General features: G+C 31.8%; 2 protein-coding genes and 1 long non-coding RNA gene across 3 annotated transcripts; all 3 read right to left on the reverse strand.

Moving 5' to 3' along the window:
* Positions 1–302: 302 nt before the first annotated feature.
* On the reverse strand, positions 303–5838 carry LOC125370817. Its single transcript, XR_007216898.1, has 2 exons — positions 5085–5838; positions 303–546 (listed from the first exon to the last, which is right to left on the reverse strand). It is a non-coding gene; the product is annotated as an uncharacterized LOC125370817 (long non-coding RNA).
* A 7433-nt stretch (positions 5839–13271) lies between these two features.
* LOC125370897 (tabersonine 16-O-methyltransferase-like) lies at positions 13272–16398 on the reverse strand. Its single transcript, XM_048378325.1, has 4 exons — positions 16264–16398; positions 14742–15029; positions 14510–14584; positions 13272–13767 (listed from the first exon to the last, which is right to left on the reverse strand). The coding sequence occupies exons 1-4, from the start codon at positions 16396–16398 to the stop codon at positions 13471–13473; spliced, it is 795 nt and encodes a 264-aa protein (XP_048234282.1). The 3' UTR covers positions 13272–13470.
* A 6657-nt stretch (positions 16399–23055) lies between these two features.
* Positions 23056–25897, reverse strand: LOC8279657 (acetylserotonin O-methyltransferase). Its single transcript, XM_048378624.1, has 2 exons — positions 25092–25897; positions 23056–23551 (listed from the first exon to the last, which is right to left on the reverse strand). The coding sequence occupies exons 1-2, from the start codon at positions 25854–25856 to the stop codon at positions 23255–23257; spliced, it is 1062 nt and encodes a 353-aa protein (XP_048234581.1). The 5' UTR covers positions 25857–25897; the 3' UTR covers positions 23056–23254.
* Between the last annotated feature and the right edge of the window lie 750 nt (positions 25898–26647).

The raw sequence follows: 26647 nt of genomic DNA on the forward strand, positions 1-26647 counted from the left end.
GTTAATATTAGATGTATGATCAATAATGTTGTTGGCATGAAATAATTAGTTTGAGTAAGATGCATATTTATGAGGTAGATTAGCTATTTAATTTTAAATACTCAGGGTTAACTATAATAGTGAGGAAATAAATATTAATATGAAAAATAAATTAATCTTTGAAGAATTCAGATGAAAACTTTAGATGTATGATAAACTTTTCTTACAGGTTGTGTACCCATTTTTATGGGAAAAATTAGTCCGCTTTATAGGGGAGGTTGTCACGACCCAATTTGTAGGCCCGTGACCGGCACTAAAGAATGGATAGACTTAAGGCCACTAAGTTCATAGTAAGCCTTACTAATCTATAATTCAATAAAATGCTTATAAGAATATAATGTTAATCATGACTGGCATGCCATATTGCAAGACGGCGAAGAACTATTACGGAAGGTCTAGAATGTAAAATAACTAAAAATATGAAAATATGGATTATTTACAATAAACCCGATGAAGACAGAAGTCGGGCTGTCAAATTGCAGGACGGCGAAGAACTCTAACTGTCATCTGAAAAATAAAGTTGAGACTGTCAGTCTCGAGAGTGAGTTAAAATCAAATAATCCTATAACTATTGCAGTCTCCTCAATAAAATAATATTTATTAACTCAGTATATCATGCCATTGTATATCAAATACGAGTCATACCATAATTTAGAAATAAATTACATTTAAAGACTTATGGGACGAGTGGCTTAGCAGAACCCTAAACCAAAATGCTAGTAGCCTTTCGGCTCTCTTATTCGAATAGGTCTGGCGCCCAGAGAGCGAAGCTCAACCAGGGTCCTTACATCCAGCCTGGACACTTGATTACCCAACTAAGCCGGCACCCAGATAGCATTGCTCGACCAAGGACCTTTCTCCTGCAGTCAAGCTTACACAGCCTAGAGAGTTATACTCGACCAGGGCAAAATCCAAAAATAACCTTGTTACCCGTCTCTGATTATTACCATTACGCACACGGTCTTGATGTAACCCATCGGTAGTATGTTCTACTATAACCTCATCCTATTGTCACATAACATAAATATAATAATCATAAGCTAACATAACTGTTTAATATCATGCTGAAAATAAAGATTTTGAAACCTCAGTAAAGTGAGAATGCAAAATATAGTTCTGTCGAGATAATAATAGTATTAAAATAATATTATTTAAAATATCATAAATAACGAGATAAATCAACTAATAATAAGATTAATATTATTCGTAATGATTATCAATTAAATAAAATTTATTTATAATAACGATAATGATAATCATACATAAATACTAATCATTACTTATCGCATTAAATCTAGACATACCAAGATACAGCGATTATATGACTTTAATTCACAATTTTGTCGCGCTACTCAGTCCGCTCCTATGCCTCGGGTGGAGCAGGCAGAATGGACGGATTATCTATTCATGAAAACACTCAATTAATAGACATTCTTAAATTTTTTCTAGGCCTAGAACTCTATATTAGACTGCCTCAAATTATTTTAGACTCGAGGATTCTGTCGAAAATTCGGCAGAACCTCTTCTAAATTACGGATGTTTACCCCCCGTAAAACGGGTCCAAAACATACCAAAAACACTTCAAAATATTCTATGATTAATTAACGAGAGTCGGGCCACCAAAACTGCATTATTCTTTCCGACTTTGCAACACATCACAATCACAATTAATTAAATCCAATTAATTTTTAAATTATCCATCACTAATAATTAATAGCCACAATATTTTTTTTAAATTACAAAATAATTTTTAAAGTCTAAGTAAAATTATACCGAGTCGAAATTGTAATATTTCATGCGTCTAGAAAACACCGGGGTCCGGAAGCCGGTCCTGCCAACAGTGTCGGAAATCAAATTCGGAAGCACCTATACGAAGCTCGAGTTGCAGGGAGTCCGAAAACACGAGAGTTTCGACTGGAAACTCGCCAGAAGGCACCGGATCAGCGCCGGAAAGGGGCTGCTCTAGTGAAGCTCCTCTGAAGCTGCCGGTGGAGGAAATCAGCGGGGAAGACTTGCTACGGGGTTTTTCGAGGGTGAGAAGTCTAAATCTGGTGTCGGATTGCCAAAAGGACGCCTGCAAGAGGCCTCTTTGTCCTTTGTCAGCATTGCACGGAAGGGAGGGAGAAGGGGAAGTCGGTAGCGTGAGAAGGGGAGAGGCACCATCGGTCGCTGCGTGAGGGGAGAGAGGCGGGAGAAGGGAGAAGGGAAAAGGGAAAAGGAAAAAGGAAAAATATTTTATTATTATTATTATTATTTATTTATTTATTATTTATTTTATTTATTTATTTTTAAATCTGGGTATTATAAAGGTGCTGCTGAATTTTTGATAGAATTAATAGCATTATATAAAAATAATATTAGAATTAAACATTAGAGATTAGGATTAGAATTAGAATTTAGATATAAAATAATAGAGGTTGGTTAAAGATTACTAGAAATAGGATTAAAGATTAATTCTAAAGTATGCTTATGTGTGGATTTTTAGGATTGTGCATTCGGATAACAGTCTAGAGGAAAATCAGCAAAAAATTAAGTGAAGGTATAGTCAGACGGACGGATATAATATTAAGTGAAGGATTGTCCAGTTAGAGACTTGTGTATGACACGTCAAACGAGTATAATATTATATTTTTATATGCATATTTGAAATATCGATTAGTAAGGCTTACTATGGATCTTGGTGGCCTTAAGCCTACCCATTCCCTAGTGCCGGTCACGGACCCATAGATCGGGTCGTGACAGTTTTTACATAAAGTTACTTAGTTTAAATGTATTTCTAAACTCTATTATTTTCTATAGAAATTGGAAACAACAAGTGGTATTTTAATTTTTATTTTATACATGAATATGAATTTATATAGCTGGATAAATGGGCATACACTCATTTATGTGACCTATGAGATTACACCTTGAACATCGGGTGTAAATAAATTATACTATCTTTAGGATAACACTTAGTATACACATCGCCTTTGGGGTGTATACTAAGTGGTGCTGTTTGGGGGCTTATTGTCTACGCGCGTATGACTAGGATTTGCACTTTGCCTCCAAAGTTGATAGGGATCAGTAGTGCATATTATTTTATTTGCCACTCTTTTTTTTCTTAATATGATATCAGAAATTAAATTAGTGGCAAGATTTTTTCAAATGAAATCAAGATTATGCAGTTATTTGATTTCAGACTAGAAAAAGGATTTGCGGTTTCAGATACATATGGAAGTGAATATTACTTACGTAATTTTATAAATTTCATTTGTCCAGCTAGAAACTATTTTATCCAAAATTTATATTCAGAATGATAACAATATTTTTTCTCCACATAAAAGTATTTAAGAATAGCATAGTATTATATGAATATATTCAAATCATAGTATGTTTCCTTTTGTTTTTGTTTATCCTTTCACTGAGTTTTACTCATCCTTATTTTTCTCCATCAGTGTTATGCAGGATGTTGAGAGTTGGATCAGAATAGAAGTAGTAGAGTTAGAACTTGCATTGCTAGACTCTACGGTCCGAAAAAATAAAGATTGAGAATTAGCAAAATTGGATAATTAGGCCCAAATCTGGTAGGGGCGTTACAGTAATAATAACAATAACGACAATAATATCATAATTAGAAATGTAATAATATTGTGCACACTCATAAATGTCTCCTACTGATCCCTAGCAGCTTTGGACACAACGGATGTCTAACCTAGCAGCATCAAAGTGCAAATCCCTGTTATATACACTCACACAACACCCCAAAAGGTTCCAGTATATGCCCCCAAAGTATATGTATAAGCGCTATCCCAAAAACAATATATTTCAATTAACACCCGACATCTAATGTGGATCACATAGGCTACATAAATGAGTGTGTACACTTATCTCAAGCACAACATAATCATTTGATAATAATAATAATAAAATTTAAATATCATTTTCCGCTTCGAGTGCTATAAAAATATTTTTCATCTTTCTAATTCGACTTTTCCTTATTTAAAAAAATTATAACATAAAATAGGTGTATATATTTACACAAATATATATATATTAATAAAAACTACAATATTATAATTTTATTCACTCAACCAGTATGGAGGACTCGATCAACTATACCTTCATTAAAATTCTCTACTAATTTCTTTTGGACTGTTATCCAAGAGCACAAGTCTAGAATTTCACACACAAACATACTTTAGGATTAATCTTAAATCCTATTTCTAATAATTCTCAACCAATGTCTATTATTCTATATTTAAAATCTAATTCTAATTCTAATCTTATTTTAGCATAATCCTATTAATTATTCAGTAGCGACTGTAACTAATTCTATCGAAAATTCAGTAGCACCTTCCCTATAATTCGGACTAATTTTCCTTGTAAAAATGGATTCAAGACCTGCAAGAAATATTCACATAACACATTTCATAAAAAATTTCCATCTGAGATCTCTAAAAAGATTTTTTTTTTCCAAATTAATATTTGTTTACTAGCTATTATAATTAATCTTAAGTACTAAAAATTTAATAGCTAATCTACCTCAAAAAAAATCAAGCATCATACCAAAACTAATTATTTTATTCCAACCATATTATATATCTTTTAGTTGATATTAATTCTGATTATTTTCTCCAATTACTTAATATAAAAATTTTAGTGTCTTTATTTATTCTAAGTAAATAGGATATTTTTCTGTCATTATATCAATTATTTACTAATATATTAAATTTAATTATAAACTAATCATTTAATTGGAATCTCAATCGCATATATTTAAATAAATTATTGAAATTTCTAGATATCGCTTTAAGGTCCACTAAACTATTTATTCTAATTAATTAGCTTCACAATTCTAATATTGTAAAACAACTAATAATAGAACCTTTATAAAATTTAGCATATTTCTCAATTTTACTTAATTTTAATAACACTTAATTTTTCAAAGCTAATTAAATTAATTCATTTTTTTCGAGTTAATACTAGTATATTTTTAATTAGCAATCTTTAAAATCATTAAGTTTAAGGAATTATCCAACGCGTGCTAAAATCAGTCGACTCACCTTTGGCAGCCAAAGTCTGATCGACAATCCGAGCGTGTCTACAGACTCAAAATAATGTGTAGATGATGGTTCTAGCATCTGATTTTCAATTTAGCACTCAATCATCCTGAATCATTTCGGACAGTTCTCAAACGTTGATTTTCCAATGGATCCCAATCGCTACGTAATTAGTGTCATGGGAAAGATCATGATGAGGGAGCCTGATGGTGTGTTCTGATCAATCTAACATCGTTGAAGATGGCAGAAAGGTCCAAAAACCATGCTGCCTTCCTAATTTTTCCTTCATTGAAGCTCTCTTTTCCGGCCACCATTATCACTGTTGCTGCCCTCAACAGAAAGCCCAACTTAGATGAGTTGATTGCCACCTATTTCAGCTGCCACTGTCGCCAGAAACGCCATGAACAACGTTGAAAAAGCTGTTGTCCTTCTTCACTATTGCTGCCATCAGACGCCACCGAAGCTGCTGTCGCTGGTACTGCACTCTCTGGCGCCTACTCCGCCTCCGGTTAACTCCACCGCAGCTTAGACAAGCTCTCCTCTCATCTGCCATTGATGGCAGCCCCAAGCTTCTCTCCCCTTCCTCTTCTCCTTTCCTTTCTTTTCTTTCTTTTTCTTTTCATATCCCCATTTAGTCCCTCCATTCTTTAATTAAAGATTATTAATCCCTGAAAGTTCTTTTTAAACCCTCGAGCTTAATATCACTTTTTTAATTAAGCCCTTGGTTGTTACTTTTAGGCCAAATTAAAATTATTATAAATAGAGAGTTACTTATTTACCCTTGCTTTTATATTTGATATTACCATAATGCCCCTACTGAAACCATTTTTTACAAAAATACCAAACCAGTATATTTTTCACTAAAGCCCCATATTAGTTCAACTTTACTTTTAGCCTCCTCCTCAAATATAAATTTCAATTTAATCATAAAATAAAGTTAACTTAATTAATCAATTTTTTTAGTACTTTCAATTAAATCCAATACCATCTTGCTAATTAAAATTATCTTTCTCCCAAATAATTTCTTCAAAATAATTATTTTTATAGCCTCCAATTAGTCAAATTTAATTATACTTTTACATACTAAGTAAATATAAGGGGTGATACTTACAAGTAAATCACATTTTCTATAATTTACTTAGCAAATTTTATTTAATTAAACTTATTAAATATGGGTTAATAATTCCCTAAATTTTATCTAACATTTAAAATCCTTTTTAGAATAGGATCTCATCAATAATCTATCATAATTCATCCAATTTAAAAATAAAATTCTTTATTCTAATCACATGTATTTAATTTTTTTTTAACTTCTAGTTTCAAAGTCATCCTCATTATTATTATTATTATTATTATTATTATTATTATTATTATTATTATTATCACTTGTATATAGGCGACTAATGTAACACCTAAAGAACCATCACTACCACCATCATAATAATAATAATAATAATAATAATAATAATAATAATAATAATAATAATAATAATAATAGTGATGATAATGATAATAAAACTAGAAATTTTAAAATTTAATATATGTGATTAGAGTAAAGAATTTTTATTTTAAATGGGATGAATTATAAAAGATCATTATTGAGATTCTTATTATCAAAAAGATTTTTAAGTGCAAGATAAAAATAAAAGGATCTATTGAACTATATCTAATTAGTTTGAAGGTAAATAATTAATTAAGTGATTTTTTATTAAGAGTGAATTACTTTATTTTGTAAATGTCACCCTCAAATTTTTCCAAATATATGTTAAATATTATAATTGGAGGCTATAGAAGTATTTTCTTGAAGAATTTATTTGGAGAATGGAAAATTTTAATTAGCAACATAGTGCTGGATTTAATTGGAAATGGTTACTAAATTGATTAATTAAGTTAACTAAGTGTTATGATGAATTTGATAATTATTTGTGAGATAAGGGCTAAAAGAATAATTGAATTAGTAATGGGGTTTAAATGAAAATTTACATGACGAGTATTTTTGTAAAATAGGTGTGTCGGTAGGTTATTTTAGTAATTTTTCCATTAAAGGCAAGGATAAATACGTAATTTTATATTTCTAATAATTGTAATCTAACCAATTTAAAAGATTAGGGAGCAATTTGAAAGACCAAAGAAAAGCTGGAGGGTTAATTTAGAATTTACAAGGGGGTAATAGTTGATGACTAAATAATTGAGGGACCAAGGGAGTATATGGCTTCAAGAAAAAAAAAAGAAGAAAAAGAAGAGAGAACTTGGAGTTGCCTTTAATGGCAAGTAGAGGAGGAAAGCTTCTGAGGTGCGATGGAGTTGCCCAGAGATGGAGAAGGCGCGAGAAACTCAAGGATGGTAGCAACTTCTTCGATGCTGTTGAGAGCATCTCTAGCGACAGAAGCAGCTACTTTTGGTGGCGATCCATTCGTCTAGGTATGGCCTTTCATATAGGGCTTAGAAGTGGCAACGGTGGCTAGAGGAGTGAGATTCGGTGAAGGAAAGTCGTGTAGGTAGTTCGATTTTTAGGCTTTTCCGGCCATCTCCGGTGAGGTTAAGTTGAATAGAGCTCACCAACGAACTCTCCTCATCACAAGCTTTCCAATAACACTAATTTTGCGGCAATCGAACTCCATTAGAAAATCGATGGTTGAAACTGTCTGTAATGTGTCGGGATGATTAGGGCTAGATTAGAGAATTAAATGCTAGAAACATCATTTATGCATCATTTCAAGTTTATAGACGTGCTCGGATCATCAATCGAGCTTCAACGGCTGGAGGCAAGTAGACTGGCTTAGCAGGCATCTAGATAAAATTTTGATCGTTGATTATATATATATATATATATATATATGGAATTAGGAGGTAAAGGAAGAAATATAATTTAAATTGGATAAACCAAGAGCATTGAAACAATTACCTTGGATATGATTTAATAGAACATAAGTAAAAATTTTATTGAAGTGTTTACATTCGTTTTTGGGATATATGATTTTAACTCACTCTCGAGACTGACAGTCTCAATTTCACTGTTTTTCAGGTGATTGTTAGTCTTCCCGCAGTTCTTATCTAGCAACTCGACTCTTTCATCATCGGGTTGAAGTAATTGATTTTGGTATGTTTAACTTGAAAAATTTTAGTTTTTCCGTAGTAGAAATTTTTAGACTTATCAGTTCGTAATTTTATATAAATTCAACTCTCGCCTAATTATGCTGGCAGACCGAATTTAATTTATAGTACCGTCGATTTAAGATTAATTGTGGAAAAAGTGCTTTGGATTGAGTTCAAATTTTAATTTGATTGAGTCAGTGAATAGTCAGGCTTACTACGGGATTAGGTGGCCTTAAGCCTACCCATTCCCTAGTGCCGGTCACGGGCCCACAGATCGGGTCGTGACAACGCACTTCTAAATTATTTTAAAAGAATAAAAAACCTGTGCCACCAATACTTTTCAGGCCACCAAAAGCTCAACATTACATAATAAATTCTCCGATAAACAAATAAATAAAATTTTGTTGTGTAAATTTTTCTAACTATTTATTGTGTAACGAATAAGTTAAATGTTTTTCTAACTATTTTTCTAAATATTTAATTTACTAACTTTTAAATTAAAAAAAAACTAAAATAATAAATATCAAATTAACTAAATATTTAAATAAATATTTTCCTAACTATTTAATTTATTTAATTTACTATATATTTGTAAAAAAATTAATTTCCTACCTAATATTTTTAATAAAACAGAATTATAATTTACTAACTTTTCTAACAATTTCATTTATTTAATTTACTATCTACTTAAATTAATTATTAATTTAATTAAAACTAATTTAAAATTAACTTTTAAATTAATTTTACAATCTAAAAATTACTTATTAGTATAGCATAATTTTAATTTACTAATTTGAACTAACTACTTAAATTATTTAATTTACTATATATTAAACTATTTATTAAATTGATCAGTAAAACTAAAACTACACTAACACTAATCTAAACTAATTTAGTAACTAAACTAATTGTCACGACCCGATCTATGGGCCCGTGACCGGCACTAGGGAATAGGTAGACGTAAGGCCACCAAATTCCGTAGTAAATTTGACCACTCACTAAATTAAATCTCATCTAATATCACTGATGTCACAATTTATCTTAACCATTAAAGTCTACATATTTAATTCGGTCTGCCAAAAAAATTAGGCGAGACCTGAAACTACATAAAACTACAACTGATAAGTCTATTACTTCTACTGCGGAGAATCTAAAATCTTACAAGTCAAACATACCAAATCAAATACATCACCCGATGATGAAGGAGTCGGGTTGCTAGATAAGAGTCGCAGGAGGACTAACAATCACAGATCTAAAAAATAGTAAAATTGAGATTGTCAGTCTTGAGAGTGAGTTAAAATCATATATCCAAAAACACTTACAACACTTCCATAACACATTTATTTGATTTGAAATAAATAATAAGTCATGCAAAAATATACGTGTCATGCCATGCTTAAATAAATAAATAAAATAATTTTCACATACTATAGGACGGAATACCTCAGCAGAACCCCAATCTCAATACTAACATCTCACTCTCTCATTCTAACAGAACTAGTGCGCAGAGAGCAAAGCTCGACTAGGGTCCTTAAATCTAGTTCACCCACTTAATTATCACTAACACTCTTAGCCTTTCGGCTCTCTTACTCCAATAAGACTAGCGCCCAGAGAGCGAAGCTCGACCAGGAACCTTAAATCCAGTCTGGTCACTTAAGTTTCCAAATAAGCCGGCGCCCAGAGAGCAATGCTCGACCAGGGACCTTTACTCCAGCAAACACACTCTATTAAGCCTAGAGAGCAATGCTCGACAGGGCAAGTCCTAAATTTACCTTTTCAAATTTACCCTTTTACCCTTTTGCTATCAGTCTCATATTCATACCGGTGCACTCATCAATAGCATGCTTTACAGCCATCCCATCCTGAGTCAACACGACAACACAAAACCACAATGCAGTAAATGAAACATATATGAATAATAGTTAAATAAATAATTAAAATATTAAATTAGTTAATAAAAAATATCACATAAAATCTTAGCATGACAGATGAACAAATACATGACTTTAACTCACAGATCTGACGACCTCCTAGCTCTGCTTCGATGCCTCGGATGGAGTGAGCCGAACTAATGGATTGTCTAATCACGGAAAACAATTAATCAATAATGTTGAAACATTTGACAATTAACCTATGGTCTATACTCCTAAGACTAACTGTTTAAAAATCTCGACTCGGATAAATTCTACCGAAAATTCGGCAGAACCTCCCCTAAAATACTAACATTTATCCCCCGTAAAACGGGTCTAGGACCTGCCAAAAAATATTTCAAATATTCAACAATTTATTTTAACGAGAGTCGGGTCCCCAAGACTTCACTATTTTTCCCGACAACGCCACACATCACAATTCATGACTAAAGTCAGACAGTCTGACAAATAATTATTTTAACTAACAATATCTCTAATGCTCAACACAATTCAATAAATACATAAATTTTATCAATAAATTCTAAAATCAACGGGCCAGAGAATTACCGAGATGCTTGATCTCTCGGTCGACTCGCCTCCAGCCGTCGGAGTCCGATCGACGATCCGAACGCACCAATGAACTCGAAACGACGCGCTGATAACAATCCCTGCTTTCGATTTTCCGATCCGACCCCCGATCATCCGAAGAGATTTACAGACAATCTCAGCCGTCGATTTTCAAACGGAGTCCGATCGCCATGAAACCGGTGCCATTGGAAAGCTTGAGCTGAGAAAAATCTGGATATGCTCTCCGATCATCCATCCCTCGCTGGAGCTTGCCAGAAAAGCTAGAAAACACAGCTGCCAACACCTCGCCGGAACTTCCTCCTCCGGCTACCAAAGCCGACGCCACCATTGGACATCGTAAATGCCTGAACGACAAGAAGAAAGTTTATTGTCTTGGCCTCATGACGCCGGACACGCCCTTCTCTTCCTCCTTCTCTCTCCCCCGATTTCTCCTTCTCCTTCTTCTTCTTCTTCTTCTTTTCTTTCTTTTTCCTTCGATATCGACTTTTGGTCCCTTAACTTTTTAATTACTAACAATTTCATCTTGCAAAAATTTCTAATTAACCCCTTAAACTTTTTTTTAGCTTTTCAATTAAGCCCCTAACTATTTAATTTCGGCCAAATTAGAATTATTGAAAATATATAATTACATATTTACCCTTGCTTTTAAATGTAAAATTACCAAAAAGCCTTTGCCAACATATTTAATTACAAAAATACCAAACATACAAATTTTCATTAAAATCCCATATTAATAAAATTATACTCTTAATCCTTATTCCAAAATAAATTTCTAATTTAGTCCTAACACACAATTAATTTAATTAATCAATTTGCTAAATATTTTCCAATTAAAATTTAACACCATTAGCTAATTAAAATGCCTTTTTTCCCAATAATTTCTTTATAAAATATTCTTTACAAATTCTTCCATAACTCTCAAATATAGAATTTAATTTATTTATATTCATTTGGGGGAAAATTTTGAATAATAAAAATTATAATTTATTTCTCAAAAAATTTACTTAATTAATTTTTTTAAAATCAAACTAATTGGATATAGAAAATAACTCATTTATTTGTCTAGCATTAAAATTTCCATTTAAAACATTCCAATTTAAACCAAATAAAAATAAAGTGAAATTAATTTAAATAAAACCTCTTTTATTAATTATTAATAATATTATCATTATTGAAGAAAAATTTCGGATATTATACTAATTAACATTATTATAAATTAAATAAAAAATGGAAAATAAATATAAAAGGGAGTAACCTTTTTGAAGAATAACGACGACCATAGCAGCGGAGGGGTTAAAAAAAACGCAACATTTTAAACAAAAAACAAAAGGTGAGAGACTTACCTGTACACTAACGATAAGAGGGAGGGTACCACCGTGGGAGGGCAGAAGGAGAGGGGAGGGGTGAGGAAAGAGGGTAGAGAGAGGGACAGGGTAAGGGGGAGGGGGCTGCTCTTACATTTTCGGAATTATTTACTCCTCAAATGTAAGAGACGATGAAAATATTATATTTTATTTAAGTAATTTATCGACAAGTTAATTTGTTGGTAAATTGCAAGCCTGAAACACTGCATTTTAGTTAAGTAATTTACAGACAGGTTAATCCGTCAGTAAATTAGGGACAGCAAAACCGTCTCTAAATAATTCATAACTGTCGCTAGTTTATGGCGTCAAATTCGTGCCATTATTTATTGATAGTATCGTGAAACTGTCATCCGTTAATAAATTTATTGCCAATTTTTACAGCTGAATTTACCGACGAAATCAATTTTTTGGTAAATTTCTGTCAGTAATTCGTTGCGAATCCGTCGATAATTTTCTATGGTTACATATGGTTGCTAATCCATTAGTAATTAGCGACGGTATAATATCCGAAGGTAAATATCGTCAGTAAACTAACTTTTTCTTGTAGGTGAAACTCAGTTACTTAAAATAGTAGCAATATTATTAAAGGGATTGAAACATATTTTTGTATAAATTATACATATCACTATCTGAAATATAGCAAATATCATCATCAGTTAAAAATAGTATGACCTATGAAAATTGGATTAAAATATTATTATATAAATGAGAAATATTGTATAATATACAACTTTATCTTTCTAAGGATATCGCATACATCATCTATTAACTAAAACAAAGATTAAAAAATGGATGGAATAATATTACATGAAAAATTGAGATTTGATTGTAGTTATTAGTAAGGAATAATATTAAAATTAAAGCACTTGTTGAGATTTTCTTTATAAAGAAAAGAGAAGCCTCATATTTATTCTTGTCCCGATTGAGACATATATTTATTCATAAGCAAATTATGTGTAAGAAAATATAAAATATTAATACTGAATCAAGCTGATTTTTAGTACACTAGGACTTAATTTTTAATTATTCAATTCAAATTCATATTGAATTTAACATATTTCGTCGAGATTTACCGGTCTAAATGAAAATATATAAATGAGTTTAGATAAGTTAAATTATAAATTAAATTATTTATCAATTTATTAAAATATAATATTTATTATATAGTTGTAATGAGTTTTGTTTGCGCAGAGAATCTAAATCTTATCAAATAATTGTAAGAAGAAATGCAATTACTCTTCTGGATAGCATCTTTACTAGCAGCAAATCCCACCGCATATATCTTGGGTGCAATACATCCAACTCACAACAGGCAAACAAACATAAGAAAGAAAAAAGAAAAAGAAAGATTTAATAATTAATTGGCACATGCCATTATTGGTTTCAATGATAAAAGGAAATTTTTAAGCAAGCCCACACTTGCGTTAAACATCAAGGGAAGGCTTCAATAATAGACTGCACAGCACCAATGGGTTTGATAGTGTGAGAGCGAAAGCCAGCCTTCTGAATAACAGATTCCCATTCCTTTGAGGTCCTCTCTTTACCTGTATTAGTGTGAGCCATCATCACCATATCTAGCATCAGCCTAACATACTCAAGCTTGTCGTCCTTCACTTCACCAATCACAGCTTCAACGATTATCACCTTTCCATTATCTTTTGGAACAGCTTCCTTGCATTTCTTCAGGATTTGGATGCATTCATCATCGTTCCAATCATGTAGAATCCACTGCAATTGATACAAGTAACAAAAATGACTTGTCATGGATTGTATAATGTGGTGGGCTAACAATTAGAAAAAAAAGAAGACTTATAATGTAGAATAGGCCAAAAATAGTAGCAATATTATTAAAGGGATTGAGACATATTTTTGTATAAATTATACATATCACTATCTGAAATATAGCAAATACCATCATCAGTTAAAAATAGTATGATCTATGAAAGTTGGATTAAGATATTATTGTATAAATGAGAAATATTGTATAATATACAACTTTATCTTTCTAAGGATATCGCATACATCACCTATTAACTAAAACAAAGATTAAAAAATGGATGGAATAATATTACATGAAAAATTGAGATTTGATTGTAGTTATTAGTAAGGAATAATATTAAAATTAAAGCACTTGTTGAGATTTTCTTTATAAAGAAAAGAGAAGCCTCATATTTATTCTTGTCCCGATTGAGATATATATTTATTCAGAAGCAAATCGTGTGTAAAAAAAATAAAATATTAGTAGTGAATTAAGCTGATTTTTAGTACACTTGGATTTAAGTTTTTAATTATCCAATTCAAATTAAAGCTGAATTTAACATATTTTGTCGAAATTCATGAGTCTAAATGAAAATATATAAAGGAGCTTAGATAAGCTAAATTATAAATTATTTATTTATCAATGTATTAAAAATAATATTTACTATATAGTTATAATGATTTTTGTTTGCGCAGAGAATCTAAATCTTACCAAATAATTGTAAGAAGACATGTAATTACTCTTCTGGATAGCATCTTTATTAGCAGCAAATCCCACCGCATATATCTTGGGTGCAATACATCCAAATCACAACAGGCAAACAAACATAAGAAAGAAAAAAGAAAAGAAAGATTTAATAATTAATTGGCACATGCCATTATTGGTTTCAATAATAAAAGGAAATTTTTAAGCAAGCCCACAATTGCTTTAAACATCAAGGGACGGCTTCAATAATAGATTGCACAGCACCAATGGGTTTGATAGTGTGAGAGCGAAAGCCAGCCTTCTGAATAACAGATTCCCATTCCTTTGAGGTCGTCTCTTTACCTGTATTAGTGTGAGCCATTATCACTATATCTAGCATCAGCCTAACATACTCAAACTTGTCGTCCTTCGCTTCACCAATCACAGCTTCAACGATTATCACCTTCCCATTATCTTCTGGAACAGCTTCCTTGCATTTCTTCAGGATTTGGATGCATTCATCATCGTTCCAATCATGTAGAACCCACTGCAATTGATACAAATAACAAAAATGACTTATCATGGATTGTATAATATGGTGGGCTAACAATTAGAAAAAAAAAAAGGACTTATAATGTAGAACAGGCCAAAAAGAAAAAAAAGTATTGTCTGTTTTAGACAATTGAAAAATTATAAAAATTAATAATATTAATCTACAAAAACCTACATTTCTTAATTTATATATAAAATGAAAGTAAATTATCTTTTGGGATCAAAGAATATAAAAAAAAAAAGAGATGAAGATTTATCATTAATATAGCTAATAGGGTTTTAAAGTTTTTTTTATATAAACGAGCTAAGCTCGGCCTTGACTTAATTTAAGCTCGTTAGCAAGCTTGATTTTATCAAATTATTAGGTTTAGTTTTATATTATTTGCCTCATGATTTTTGTGTAATATACAAATTGCCTCCTATATTTTATTTAATGCACTAAACTTCCTTTGCATTTTGAAAGTCAATACAATTAAAGAACTAGTTTAATAAAAAATATATTTTAATCTTCAAACTTTTTATCAAAATTACAATTTTAATGCGATAAAATTAAGAATGCTATCTATTTTATTTTAATAATTTAGACTTAAATTATATGAATTTTCAAATAAGCCATATATGCATGTATGTCATTAATGGCTCACGCTAGAAGAAATGTGGGTAGATATAATACAAATGCCCAAGATGGTAAATCAAACTAATAAATTTTAAAGGTGAAAGTAGATTTATGAAAATAATCAAAGGTCAAGGTATTTTATATTGTTTTAACTTTTGAAAAATATAAATACTTTTAAAATATTTTAATTTCACTAAGATTTAATTATGCTATAAATTAGAGAAAGTAAAAAAAATACTAGATTATTATTTTTATATAGACACTATTGATTATTCATAAAAATAAAGGAGTCCGATAATAATAAATCTAATTATAAATTAATTTTTTTGTCAATTTAGTCTTTTGACTATCTTAATTAGTTTTGTTAAATTAAATTAAAGTAATAATTAGTTTTGTTAAGAGATAAAGGGAGTTTTTAGTAAATTATAAGGAGCAATTTGTATATTATACCAAAAATCTGGTAGCAAATATTATAAACCAAATCTAGTTAATAATTATTTAACGAAATGGATTTTAGTATAAAATTGTAAAATAGAATGATGAAAAATAAATTTTTTAAATATTATGGGATAACTAGTATAATATAGAAAAATGAAGGGGCAAATAATATTACCATGTGGGCTGCTAATTTAGAGAACGGTTCGATGAGAGCGGAAAGTGGACACTGGGGCAAGAGTAGGATGCATGGACAATGAGCGGCTTCTGATAGGCTTCTAGGATGGCAGCACTCTAAGGTACGAGAGTACATGAATGATTCAAATTGCACATCGAAATGGGGCGAAAAATAGTTTATAACATATATGTAAAGAGTTGGAACAAATAACATGAAGTGCTTTTTGGTTGTTTGGTTATGGATTTGTCGGAACTCTAAAGTTAAATGTGCTTGGTTTGGAGAAATTTTAGAATGGGTGACCCTTTGGAAAGTTCTCAAATCCGCCAAGGGGACAAACCGTGAGGCCAGTGGGTCAAAGCGGATAATATCTCATGTGATTTGGTTCCGGACCATTATAAATGGTATTAGAGCAGGATCCTTCAATAGATGTGTGGTTCGAGGACGAACTAATAGGTGGAATGTAATACCCGAAATTTTCTTTTAATAATGATAATATTAATAATAATTAATAAATGAGTTTTTATTTAAATAAATTTTACTCTATTTTTATTTGGTATAATTGGAATGATTTAAGTGCAATTTTAAATTTTAATGCTAGACAAATAAGGGAGTTATTTTCTATATCCTATTAGTTTGATTTTTAAGAAATTAAGTAAATTCTTTGGGAAATAAATTATATTTTTTGGTCATTCAATTTTTTCCTAAAATGAATTTATGAATTAAATTCTATATTTGAGAGTTATAAAAAAAATTAATAATTAATATTTTGTAAAAGAATTTATTTAGGAATGGTGAATTTTAATTAACTAATGGTGTTGATTTTAACTGAAAAATAGTTAGTAAATTGATTATTAAATTAATTAAGTGTTAGGATTAAATTGAAAATTTAATTTGGAATAAGGATTAAAACTATAATTTTATTAATATGGGGTTTTAATGAAAATTTGTATGTTTGGTATTTTTGTAATTAAATATGTCGGCAAAGGCTTTTTGGTAAGTTTATGTCGGCAAGGGCTTTTTGGTAAGTTTACATTTAAAAGCAAGGGTAAATATGTAATTGTATATTTTCAATAATTATATTTTGGCCCAAATTAAATAGTTATGGGCTTAATTGAAAAGCTAAAGAAAAGTTTAAGGGTTAATTGGAAATTTTACAGGATGAAATTGTTAGTAATTAAAAAGTTAAGGGACTAAATGGTAAGAAAGAAAAGTTTAGGGACCCATTGTCGATGTAGAGAAGAAATAAAAGAAAAGAAGAAAAGAGAAAGAGATCAGGGAGAGAGAGATAGCGGGGGAAGAAGAATCGGAGCTGCGTTGTCGGTGGCGGGCTTTGGAGGAGAAGCAACAGCGATGGGCGAGCATGGCTGCAGACCGGAGGCGGAAGCAAAGTGGCGTGCTTTCTGCTGCCCTTTGGTAGCATTTTTGGTCTCAAAATGATCGATGAGTTGAAGGCTTTCTTTTGGGAGTGGCGGCGTCGGCTTTGGTAGTCGAAGGAGGGAGTTCCGGTGAGGTGTTGCCAGCCGCATTTTTTGTCTTTTCCCGACGAGTGATGGACGATCGGAGGGCATATCCGAACTCCCCCAAGGTTTTAAAAGGCACCCCGTTTGACAATCGACGGGGCGAGATTGTCAGTGAATCTCTCCAGATGATCGGGGGTCGGATCAAAAAATTGAAAGCTGGGATCGTTATCAGCGCGTCGTTTCCAGTCCGTTGGTGCGTCCGGATCGTCGATTGGACTCCGGCGGCTGGAGATGTGTCAACCGAGCGATCAAGCGTCTCGGTAATTCTCTGGCTCGTTGATATTAGAATTCTTTGGTAAATTTATGTGTTTATTGATATGAGTTGAGCCTTAGAAATATTGTGAGTTAAAATAATTATTTGTCGGACTATCTACCATTAGTCGTGATTTGCGATGTGTGGCGGAGTCGGGAAAAATAGTGAAGTCTTGGAGACCCAACTCCCGTTAAAAATAAATTGTTGGAAATTTGAAGTGTTTTTTGGCAGGTTCTGGACTCGTTATACGAGGGGTAAATGTCTGTAATTTAGGGGATGTTCTGCCGGATTTTCGGTAGAATTCCTCCGAGTCGAGATTCTTAGACAGTCATTCCTAGGAATCTAGACCTAGGGTTAATTATCGAATGTTTCAACGTTATTGATTAATTGCTTTTCGTGATTAGATAATCCGTCAGTTCGGCTCACTACACCCGAGGTATCGGAACAGAGCTAGGAGGTTGTCAACACTGTGAGTTAAAGTCATATGTCTATTTACATGTGTTATGCTGAGATTTTACAAAATAATTTTGATTACATGATTTAATATTTTAATCAGTTATTTTAATCGCTATTTATATAAGTTTTATTTTCTGCATTATGATTTTATCGTTTCGTGTTGACTTGGGAGGGGACGGCTGTAGAACATGCTATTTGATGAGTGCACTGGTATGAATCCAAAACTGATAGCAAAAAGGAAAAAGGGTAAATTTAAAAAGGTAAATTTAGGACTTGCCCTAGTCGAGCATCGCTCTTTAGGCTTAGTAGAGTGTGTTTGTCGGAGTAAAGGTCCATGGTCGAGCATTGCTCTCTAGGCGCACGCTTGTTTAGAAACTTAAGTGATCGGAATGGATTTAAGGACCCTAGTCGAGCTTCGCTCTCTAGGCGCCAGTCTTATTGAAGTAAGAGAGCCGAAAGGCTAAGAGAGTTAGTGATAATTAAGTGACCGGACTGGATTTAAGGACCCTAGTCGAGCTTCGCTCTTTGGGCGTCAGTTCTGTTAGAATGAGAGAGTCGAGATGTTAGTGTTCAGATTAGGATTCTGCTGAGGTACTCCGTCCCGTAGTATGTGAAAATTATTTTTATATAAGCATGGCATGACACGTTTATTTTTTTGCATGACTTAATATTTATTTCAATTAAATAAATATGTTATTGAAGTGGCTGTAACTGTTTTTGGATATATGATTTTAACTCACTCTCGAGACTAACAGTCTCAATTTTACTGTTTTTCATATCTGTGATTGTTAGTCTTCATGTGGCTCTTATCTAGCAACCCGACTCCTTCATCATCGGGTGATGTATTTGATTTGGTATGTCTGACTTATAAAATTTTAGATTCTCCGCAGTAGAAGTAATAGGCTTATCAGTTGTAATTTTATGTAGTTTCGGGTCTTGCCTAATTCTACTGGCAGACCGAATTAAATATGTAGAATTTAATGGTTACGACAAATTGTGACATCATTGATATTAGATGAGATTTAATTAAGTTAGTGAGTATTCAGGCTTACTATGGGATTCGGTGGCCTTACGCCTACCCATCCCCTAGTGCCGGTCATAGATCGGGTCGTGACAAAAGCTTGTGTGCATGTGACAATCTGACCTAGAGAGCGATCCGATAAAAGCGGAAAGTGGACGCTGGAGCAAGGATAGGATGCTTGGACAAGGAGCGGCTTCTAGGATGGCAGCACTTTGAGGTACGGGGGTACATGAATGATTCGAATTGCACATCGAAATGAGGCGGGAATGGTTGATAACATATATATAAAGAGTTAGAACTAATCATATGAGGCGTCAAAATATAGTGTTTGATCCATTCATGTACCCATGTACTTTAGAGTGCTGCCATCCTAAAAACCTGCTAGAAGCCGCTCCTTGTCCAGGCATATATCATTGCTCCAAGGCCCACTTCTCTGACCGCTTTAGGTCGGGGCTATACCTTAGAGTGCTGCCATCCTAGAAACTTGCTAGAAGCCGCTCATTTGTATTTGGTTTAAATTGGAATGATTTAAATGGAAATTTTAATGCTAGACAAATAAAAGAGTTATTTTCTATATCCAATTAATTTGATTTTTAAAAAATTAATTAAGTTCCTTGAGAAATAAATTATATTTTTTGTTATTTAAATTTTTCCCCCAAATGAATATATATAAATTAAATTCTATATTTGAGAGTTATGGAATATATTGTAAAGGATATTTTATAAAAGAATTATTAGGGAAAAGGACATTTTAATTAGCTCATGGTATTAAATTTAACTAAAAAATATTTAATAAATTGATTAATTAAATTAATTGTGTGTTACGATTAAATTGAAAATTTAATTTGGAAAAAGGATTAAAAGTATAATTTTATTAATATGGGGTTTTAATGAAATTTGTATGTTTGGTATTTTTATAATTAAATATGTCAGCAAGGGCTTTTTGATAATTTTATATTTAAAAGTAAAGGTAAATATATAATTGTATATTTTTAATAATTCTAATTTGACCTAAATTAAATAGTTAGGGGCTTAATTGAAAAGCTAAAGAAAAGTTTAAGGGTTAATTGGAAATTTTATTAGACGAAATTGTTAATAATTAAAAAAGTTGAGGGACTAAATGGTAAAGAAGAAAAGTTCAGGGACCCACTGTCGATGTAGAGAAGAAAGAAAAGAAAAGAAAAGAAGAAAAGAGGGGGATCAGGGAAGAAGGAGGAGGAGAAGGGAAGAGTGGCGGTGTCGTCCAGCCGGTGGTGGCGGGCTCCGGAGGGCGTCAAGGTCAGCACGGCGAAAATAGGAGAGGCAGTCGCCTTACCGCCATTCATGGTGTTTCCAGCAGCCGTTGCCGATGATTCTGAGCTCAAAATGATCAGCAGCTCCGAGGCTTTCTTTTTGGACCATCGCCACCCCTTGAGGCTACCAGAAATGCAAGATCCGGTGAGGTAAAAAGTTAGGTGCAGCAGGCGTTTTCTGGCTTTTTCGGCGAGCTTCGACAAGCTTTGACCGATCGGAGGGCATATCTGGACTCTCCTCAGCTCAAGCTTTCCAATGGCAATGCCTGAAGTAAACTCAGCAGCATATAACACTTGGGAGGCAGAGAATTCTATTGTAATGGTATGGCTTATAAATTCGATGGAGCCCAAAATTGGACGACTATACCTTTTTTACTAAACAGCAAATGAAATTTGGGAGGCTGTTAAAGAAATGTACTCTCACCTTGACACTCAACAAGGTACCAAATTTGTCACAGAATATTTTAACACCCTCTCAGAGTTATGGCAAGAGATAGATTTATTTTATGATATTAAATGGACATGCTCAAATGATGTAATTTTGTATAACAAAATGTTGGAGAAAGATCGAAGTTTTGATTTTTTACAAGGTTTAAACAAAGACCTTGATGAAGCTTGTGGGGCGTACTTGGCACAAAACCCTCCCTACGGCTTAAAAGAAGTATTTGCCGGGAAGTAAGGCGTGAGGAAAGTAGAAAAGGGTGATGTCTTCAGCCTCTCAAAATACAATTCGCAGAGGTTATATCTCAAGGATCAGCTCTTATATCAAATCGTAGAGGAAAGAATAATCCAAAAGCACAAAATGGTAAGGATAAGGAGTTGTGGTGTGAGCAATAAACCTTATCACACAAAGGATACATGTTGGGAGATCCATGGTAAGCCAGCGGATTGGAAGCCACGAAGTCAAAGAAAAACCAACAAGGCTGCATACATGACAGAGCAGCAGCCATTTACAATTGAAAAAATGGAAGTGCTTCGGAGATTACTGGATTCTCCAAGAGCTATTAAAGGGTCTGAGCTTGCATCATCAAATCCTGCTGCTCTTTCAACCCAACGAGGTGAATCAACTTCCATCTTCTCTTCGCTCTCTTACAAAGGTTCACATGATAAGTAGATTGTAGATTCTGGTGCATCTGATCATATGACAAGTTCCGCAAGAAGGTTTATGAATTATAAACCTTGTAAGGAGAGTATTGGGATCGTGGTGGCAATTAGGTCAATGTGCATTTTAGTTAAGTAATTTACAGACAGGTTAATCCGTCAGTAAATTAGGGACACCAAAACTGTCTCTAAATAATTCATAATTGTTGCTAGTTTATCGCATCAAATTCGTGCCATTATTTACTGAAAGTATCGTGAAACTGTCATCCGTTGATAAATTTATTGCCAATTTTTACAGCTGAATTTACCGACGGAATCAATTTTTTGGTAAATTTCTGTCGGTAATCCGTTGCAAATTCGTCGATAATTTTCTATGGTTACATATGGTTGCTAATCCATTAGGAATTAGCAACAGTATAATATCCGAAGGTAAATATCGTTGGTAAACTATCTTTTTCTTGTAAGGTGAAACTTAGTTACTTAAAATAGTAGCAATATTATTAAAGGGATTGAGACATATTTTGTATAAATTATACATATCACTATCCGAAATATAGCAAATATCATCATTAGTTAAAAATAGTATGACCTATGAAAATTGGATTAAAATATTATTGTATAAATGAGAAATATTGTATAATATACAACTTTATCTTTCTAAGGATATCGCATACATCACCTATTAACTAAAACAAAGATTAAAAAATGGATGGAATAATATTACATGAAAAATTGAGATTTGATTGTAGTTATTAGTAAGGAATAATATTAAAATTAAAGCACTGTTGAGATTTTTCTTTATAAATAAAAGCGAAGACTCATATTTATTCTTGTCCCGATTGAGACATATATTTATTCATAAGCAAATTATGTGTAAGAAAATATAAAATATTAATACTGAATTAAGCTGATTTTTAGTACACTAGGACTTAATTTTTAATTATTCAATTCAAATTCATATTGAATTTAACATATTTCGTCGAGATTTACCGGTCTAAATGAAAATATATAAATGAGTTTAGATAAGTTAAATTATAAATTAAATTATTTATCAATTTATTAAAATATAATATTTATTATATAGTTGTAATGAGTTTTGTTTGCGCAGAGAATCTAAATCTTATCAAATAATTGTAAGAAGAAATGCAATTACTCTTCTGGATAGCATCTTTACTAGCAGCAAATCCCACCGCATATATCTTGGGTGCAATACATCCAACTCACAACAGGCAAACAAACATAAGAAAGAAAAAAGAAAAAGAAAGATTTAATAATTAATTGGCACATGCCATTATTGGTTTCAATGATAAAAGGAAATTTTTAAGCAAGCCCACACTTGCGTTAAACATCAAGGGAAGGCTTCAATAATAGACTGCACAGCACCAATGGGTTTGATAGTGTGAGAGCGAAAGCCAGCCTTCTGAATAACAGATTCCCATTCCTTTGAGGTCCTCTCTTTACCTGTATTAGTGTGAGCCATCATCACCATATCTAGCATCAGCCTAACATACTCAAGCTTGTCGTCCTTCACTTCACCAATCACAGCTTCAACGATTATCACCTTTCCATTATCTTCTGGAACAGCTTCCTTGCATTTCTTCAGGATTTGGATGCATTCATCATCGTTCCAATCATGTAGAATCCACTGCAATTGATACAAGTAACAAAAATGACTTGTCATGGATTGTATAATGTGGTGGGCTAACAATTAGAAAAAAAAGAAGACTTATAATGTAGAATAGGCCAAAAGAAAAAAAAATATTGCCTGTTTTAAACAATTGAAAAATTATAAAAATTAATAATATTAATCTACAAAAACCTACATTTCTTAATTTATATATAAAATGAAAGTAAATTATCTTTTTGGGATCAAAGAATATAAAAAAAGAAAAAAAAAAAGAGATGAAGATTTATCATTAATATAGCTAATAGGGTTTTAAAGATTTTTTTTAGTCACAAATAAGAGAAAAGAGATTTGAATGTAACACTTTTTTCAAGTTTGTATATACACTTGTAATCAGAATAAGAATATGAGTGCTGATAGGGTTTTAAAGTTGAAGATTAAAAAAGAAAAGAAATAGTGGATTACTATTATCCCTTGAGTTTTTGTCCAGTTTTTAATTTCAATTCTACTTTTTAATAAGTCAATTAATACATTTTAATACTTGGTTCTATTAATTATTACCATCTTATACTTTTTTTAGTCTACCAAGTTAACTAACATAATTCATGAAAGAAAAATTAATTTGACCTTTAAATTTATTTAACTGATCTAAAATTTATATTTTATAAGTTAGAGTAAAATTAACTTTACCATTAGAACAATTTAATCTTAATTTATAACAAAAAAAAAAGTAATTAAATCTTATTTGATTACCCTAATTTCCTAGAATAGTTTTTTTCTAGGAAAGTCATGGATAGCTCCTTTCTTATTTATTGGTTTTATTCAAAAAAGGATGGATAAACTTTTCAATTTAATTTAACATCCACATGAATTCTATTTTTATAACTTTTAAATATTTATAATTTTGCTTTTAATCTAACAGATATTTAAATTCTATTTTTTTTAGTAATATTTAAATATCTATAGATAGTACATATGGATGTGTTAAATGAGGATATATGTAAAAAAAAAAAAATTAATATCATAAAAAGACAAGTTAAAATGTTTATTAAGTTATAATAAATGGATCAAATAGTCAAAATTTAGGTATCCAAATTGGACCTTTTTAACTTATTGAGGAAGTGTATAATGGAGTTCATTATACAGTTCGAACCAATACAATGTTATTATTGTATTTTTCTTACCCTAATAAAATAATAATTTATGCAACTTAATATAAATCGCAACGCTATAGCTTGCATCTTTCTTCTTTCAGCACATTATTTGTGCAATATCGAAGTTTCATGCTCATCCAACTGCATGAAAAACTGGCCATACTCGAAGTTTCACAAAAAAGTTTATGGGAAAAAGCTAAGGATATTGTAACAAAAGGCATATAGAAAAAGAGATAATATGAAATTAACTAATTAATTTTTTTTCTATAAAACATGATTGAACTTGTAAATTTAATCAGATGATAGTAGTTAACCCTAAAAAAGTATTTCTCTTCAGTTTAGCAATAACCCTAATTGGACAAAAGAAAAAAGGAAAGAATTAATTGGCAGGATAAACCATTACTAACCATGAGGAAAGCAGCATCAGCCTGTGGAACACTGTCAAACATGTCACCACCAACATGCTTAACACCATCACATTCTAGTGCAACAGAAACGACATGAGGAAGATCAAAGTTAATACCCTGAATCCAAGGACAAGCCTTGACCAACAATCCCAGAGTAGTACCATTACCTCCGCCAACATCAACTACAGATTTAACCCCATTGAACACCTCTGGACATACTTCAATTATGGAAGGTACTATAATTCTAGCGTCACAAGCCATTGCATCATTGAATAGCTTGCTGTGAGCTGGATTTGCTTCTGTATGTTTCCATAAATGCTGCCCGTGACTTTCCTCAAATGCTGAATGAACATTGCCACGTACGCAATTGCTTAGACACTGCCAGGGTGCTAGCATGTCAGGGCTGCTCTCCATCAAAATGAAATCAGCCATGCTGTTTTCTCCCTGACGAAGTAAGCGGCGAGAGAGAGGCGTCTGCACATATCCTGTGGTGCCTTGGCTGGTGGGCTTCTCTTTGAAAATCTTTTGATGCACCAGAAACCTCATAATGCGGTAAAGAGAGGACGGAGCGCATCCAAGCGTGGAAGATAGCTCAAAAAGTGTCAATGGAGCTTCATTACTTTCAATGACATCAGCTAATCCAAGCTCAATAGCACATTTGACTGCTGCAATTTTGGAAAACCCCAGAACATAATTCCATATTTCCACATCTGCTTCTTCTTCTTCGTCTCTGATGGTTGAATCTGATCTTCTTGTATCTTCCATCTCTTTTTCTTTAAATTTGTTATCAAAATTCTGTTCGAGAATGTCATAATTGATGTCCGAAATTTATTGGTAAATATTTTTGGACAAATGATCAATTTGCCCCCTGAATTTATATCCAATAGTCAAATACACATAGTTTAAACTCTTCAGCAGATAGTCCCGTGAACTTATGTCCAAAAGGTGAAATACGCTCGATTTAAACTTTTTTAAAAAGTGAAATAATATTAGACTTTTAGGTTTTAATTGAATTATAAAAAGTAAAAATAATATTTATTTTATTAACTTACTATAAAATATCTAGTGACGCGCTATACAAGAGCGTGTTGGTAAGATTTAATATTCGGATTCAATTGACCTAAAAATAACAAGTTATAAGTTTATTTGTTAAAAAAGTTAAAATTTGACTTATTTAATACTTGTCATTTTTAGGCCAATTAAATTTCAATTTTCAATATTAGCTCTTATTTAAAATCTCACTAGATATTGTACCAGTAAATTAATAAATAAATATTATATTTAATTTTTATAATTCAATTAAAACTTAAAACTCTAATGTAATTCACTTTTTAAGAAAATTTAAATAGGGTGCATTTGATTTTTGGACACAAGTTTAGGGAACTATTTGCTAAAAAGGTTTAAATTGGGTGTATTTGACCATTGAATATAAATTTAGATAGTTATTTACTGAAAAATTTTAAATTAGATATATTTGACCTTTGGATATAAATTTAGGAGACAAATTTACCCTTTTATCCAAATATTTTTTAAGAGAGGAAATACACGTTACCTAA

The sequence above is a fragment of the Ricinus communis genome, chromosome 8 (genome assembly GCF_019578655.1).
Source record: "Ricinus communis isolate WT05 ecotype wild-type chromosome 8, ASM1957865v1, whole genome shotgun sequence".
NCBI classification, from domain to species: domain Eukaryota; kingdom Viridiplantae; phylum Streptophyta; class Magnoliopsida; order Malpighiales; family Euphorbiaceae; genus Ricinus; species Ricinus communis.

What these genes read in the sequence shown, in the direction of transcription:
- LOC125370897 (XM_048378325.1), bottom strand. Translation starts at nt 16,398, where the DNA reads ATGTACTCTCGTACCTTAGAGTGCTGCCATCCTAGAAGCCTATCAGAA. An exon ending in CTAAATTAGCAGCCCACATG is followed by an intron (nt 15,030 to 16,263) that starts GTAATATTATTT and finishes TATCAATTGCAG; the next exon opens with TGGGTTCTACATGATTGGAA. An exon ending in TGTCTTCTTACAATTATTTG is followed by an intron (nt 13,768 to 14,509) that starts GTAAGATTTAGA and finishes TATCAATTGCAG; the next exon opens with TGGATTCTACATGATTGGAA.
- LOC8279657 (XM_048378624.1), bottom strand. Translation starts at nt 25,856, where the DNA reads ATGGAAGATACAAGAAGATCAGATTCAACCATCAGAGACGAAGAAGAA. An exon ending in CTGATGCTGCTTTCCTCATG is followed by an intron (nt 23,552 to 25,091) that starts GTTAGTAATGGT and finishes TATCAATTGCAG; the next exon opens with TGGATTCTACATGATTGGAA.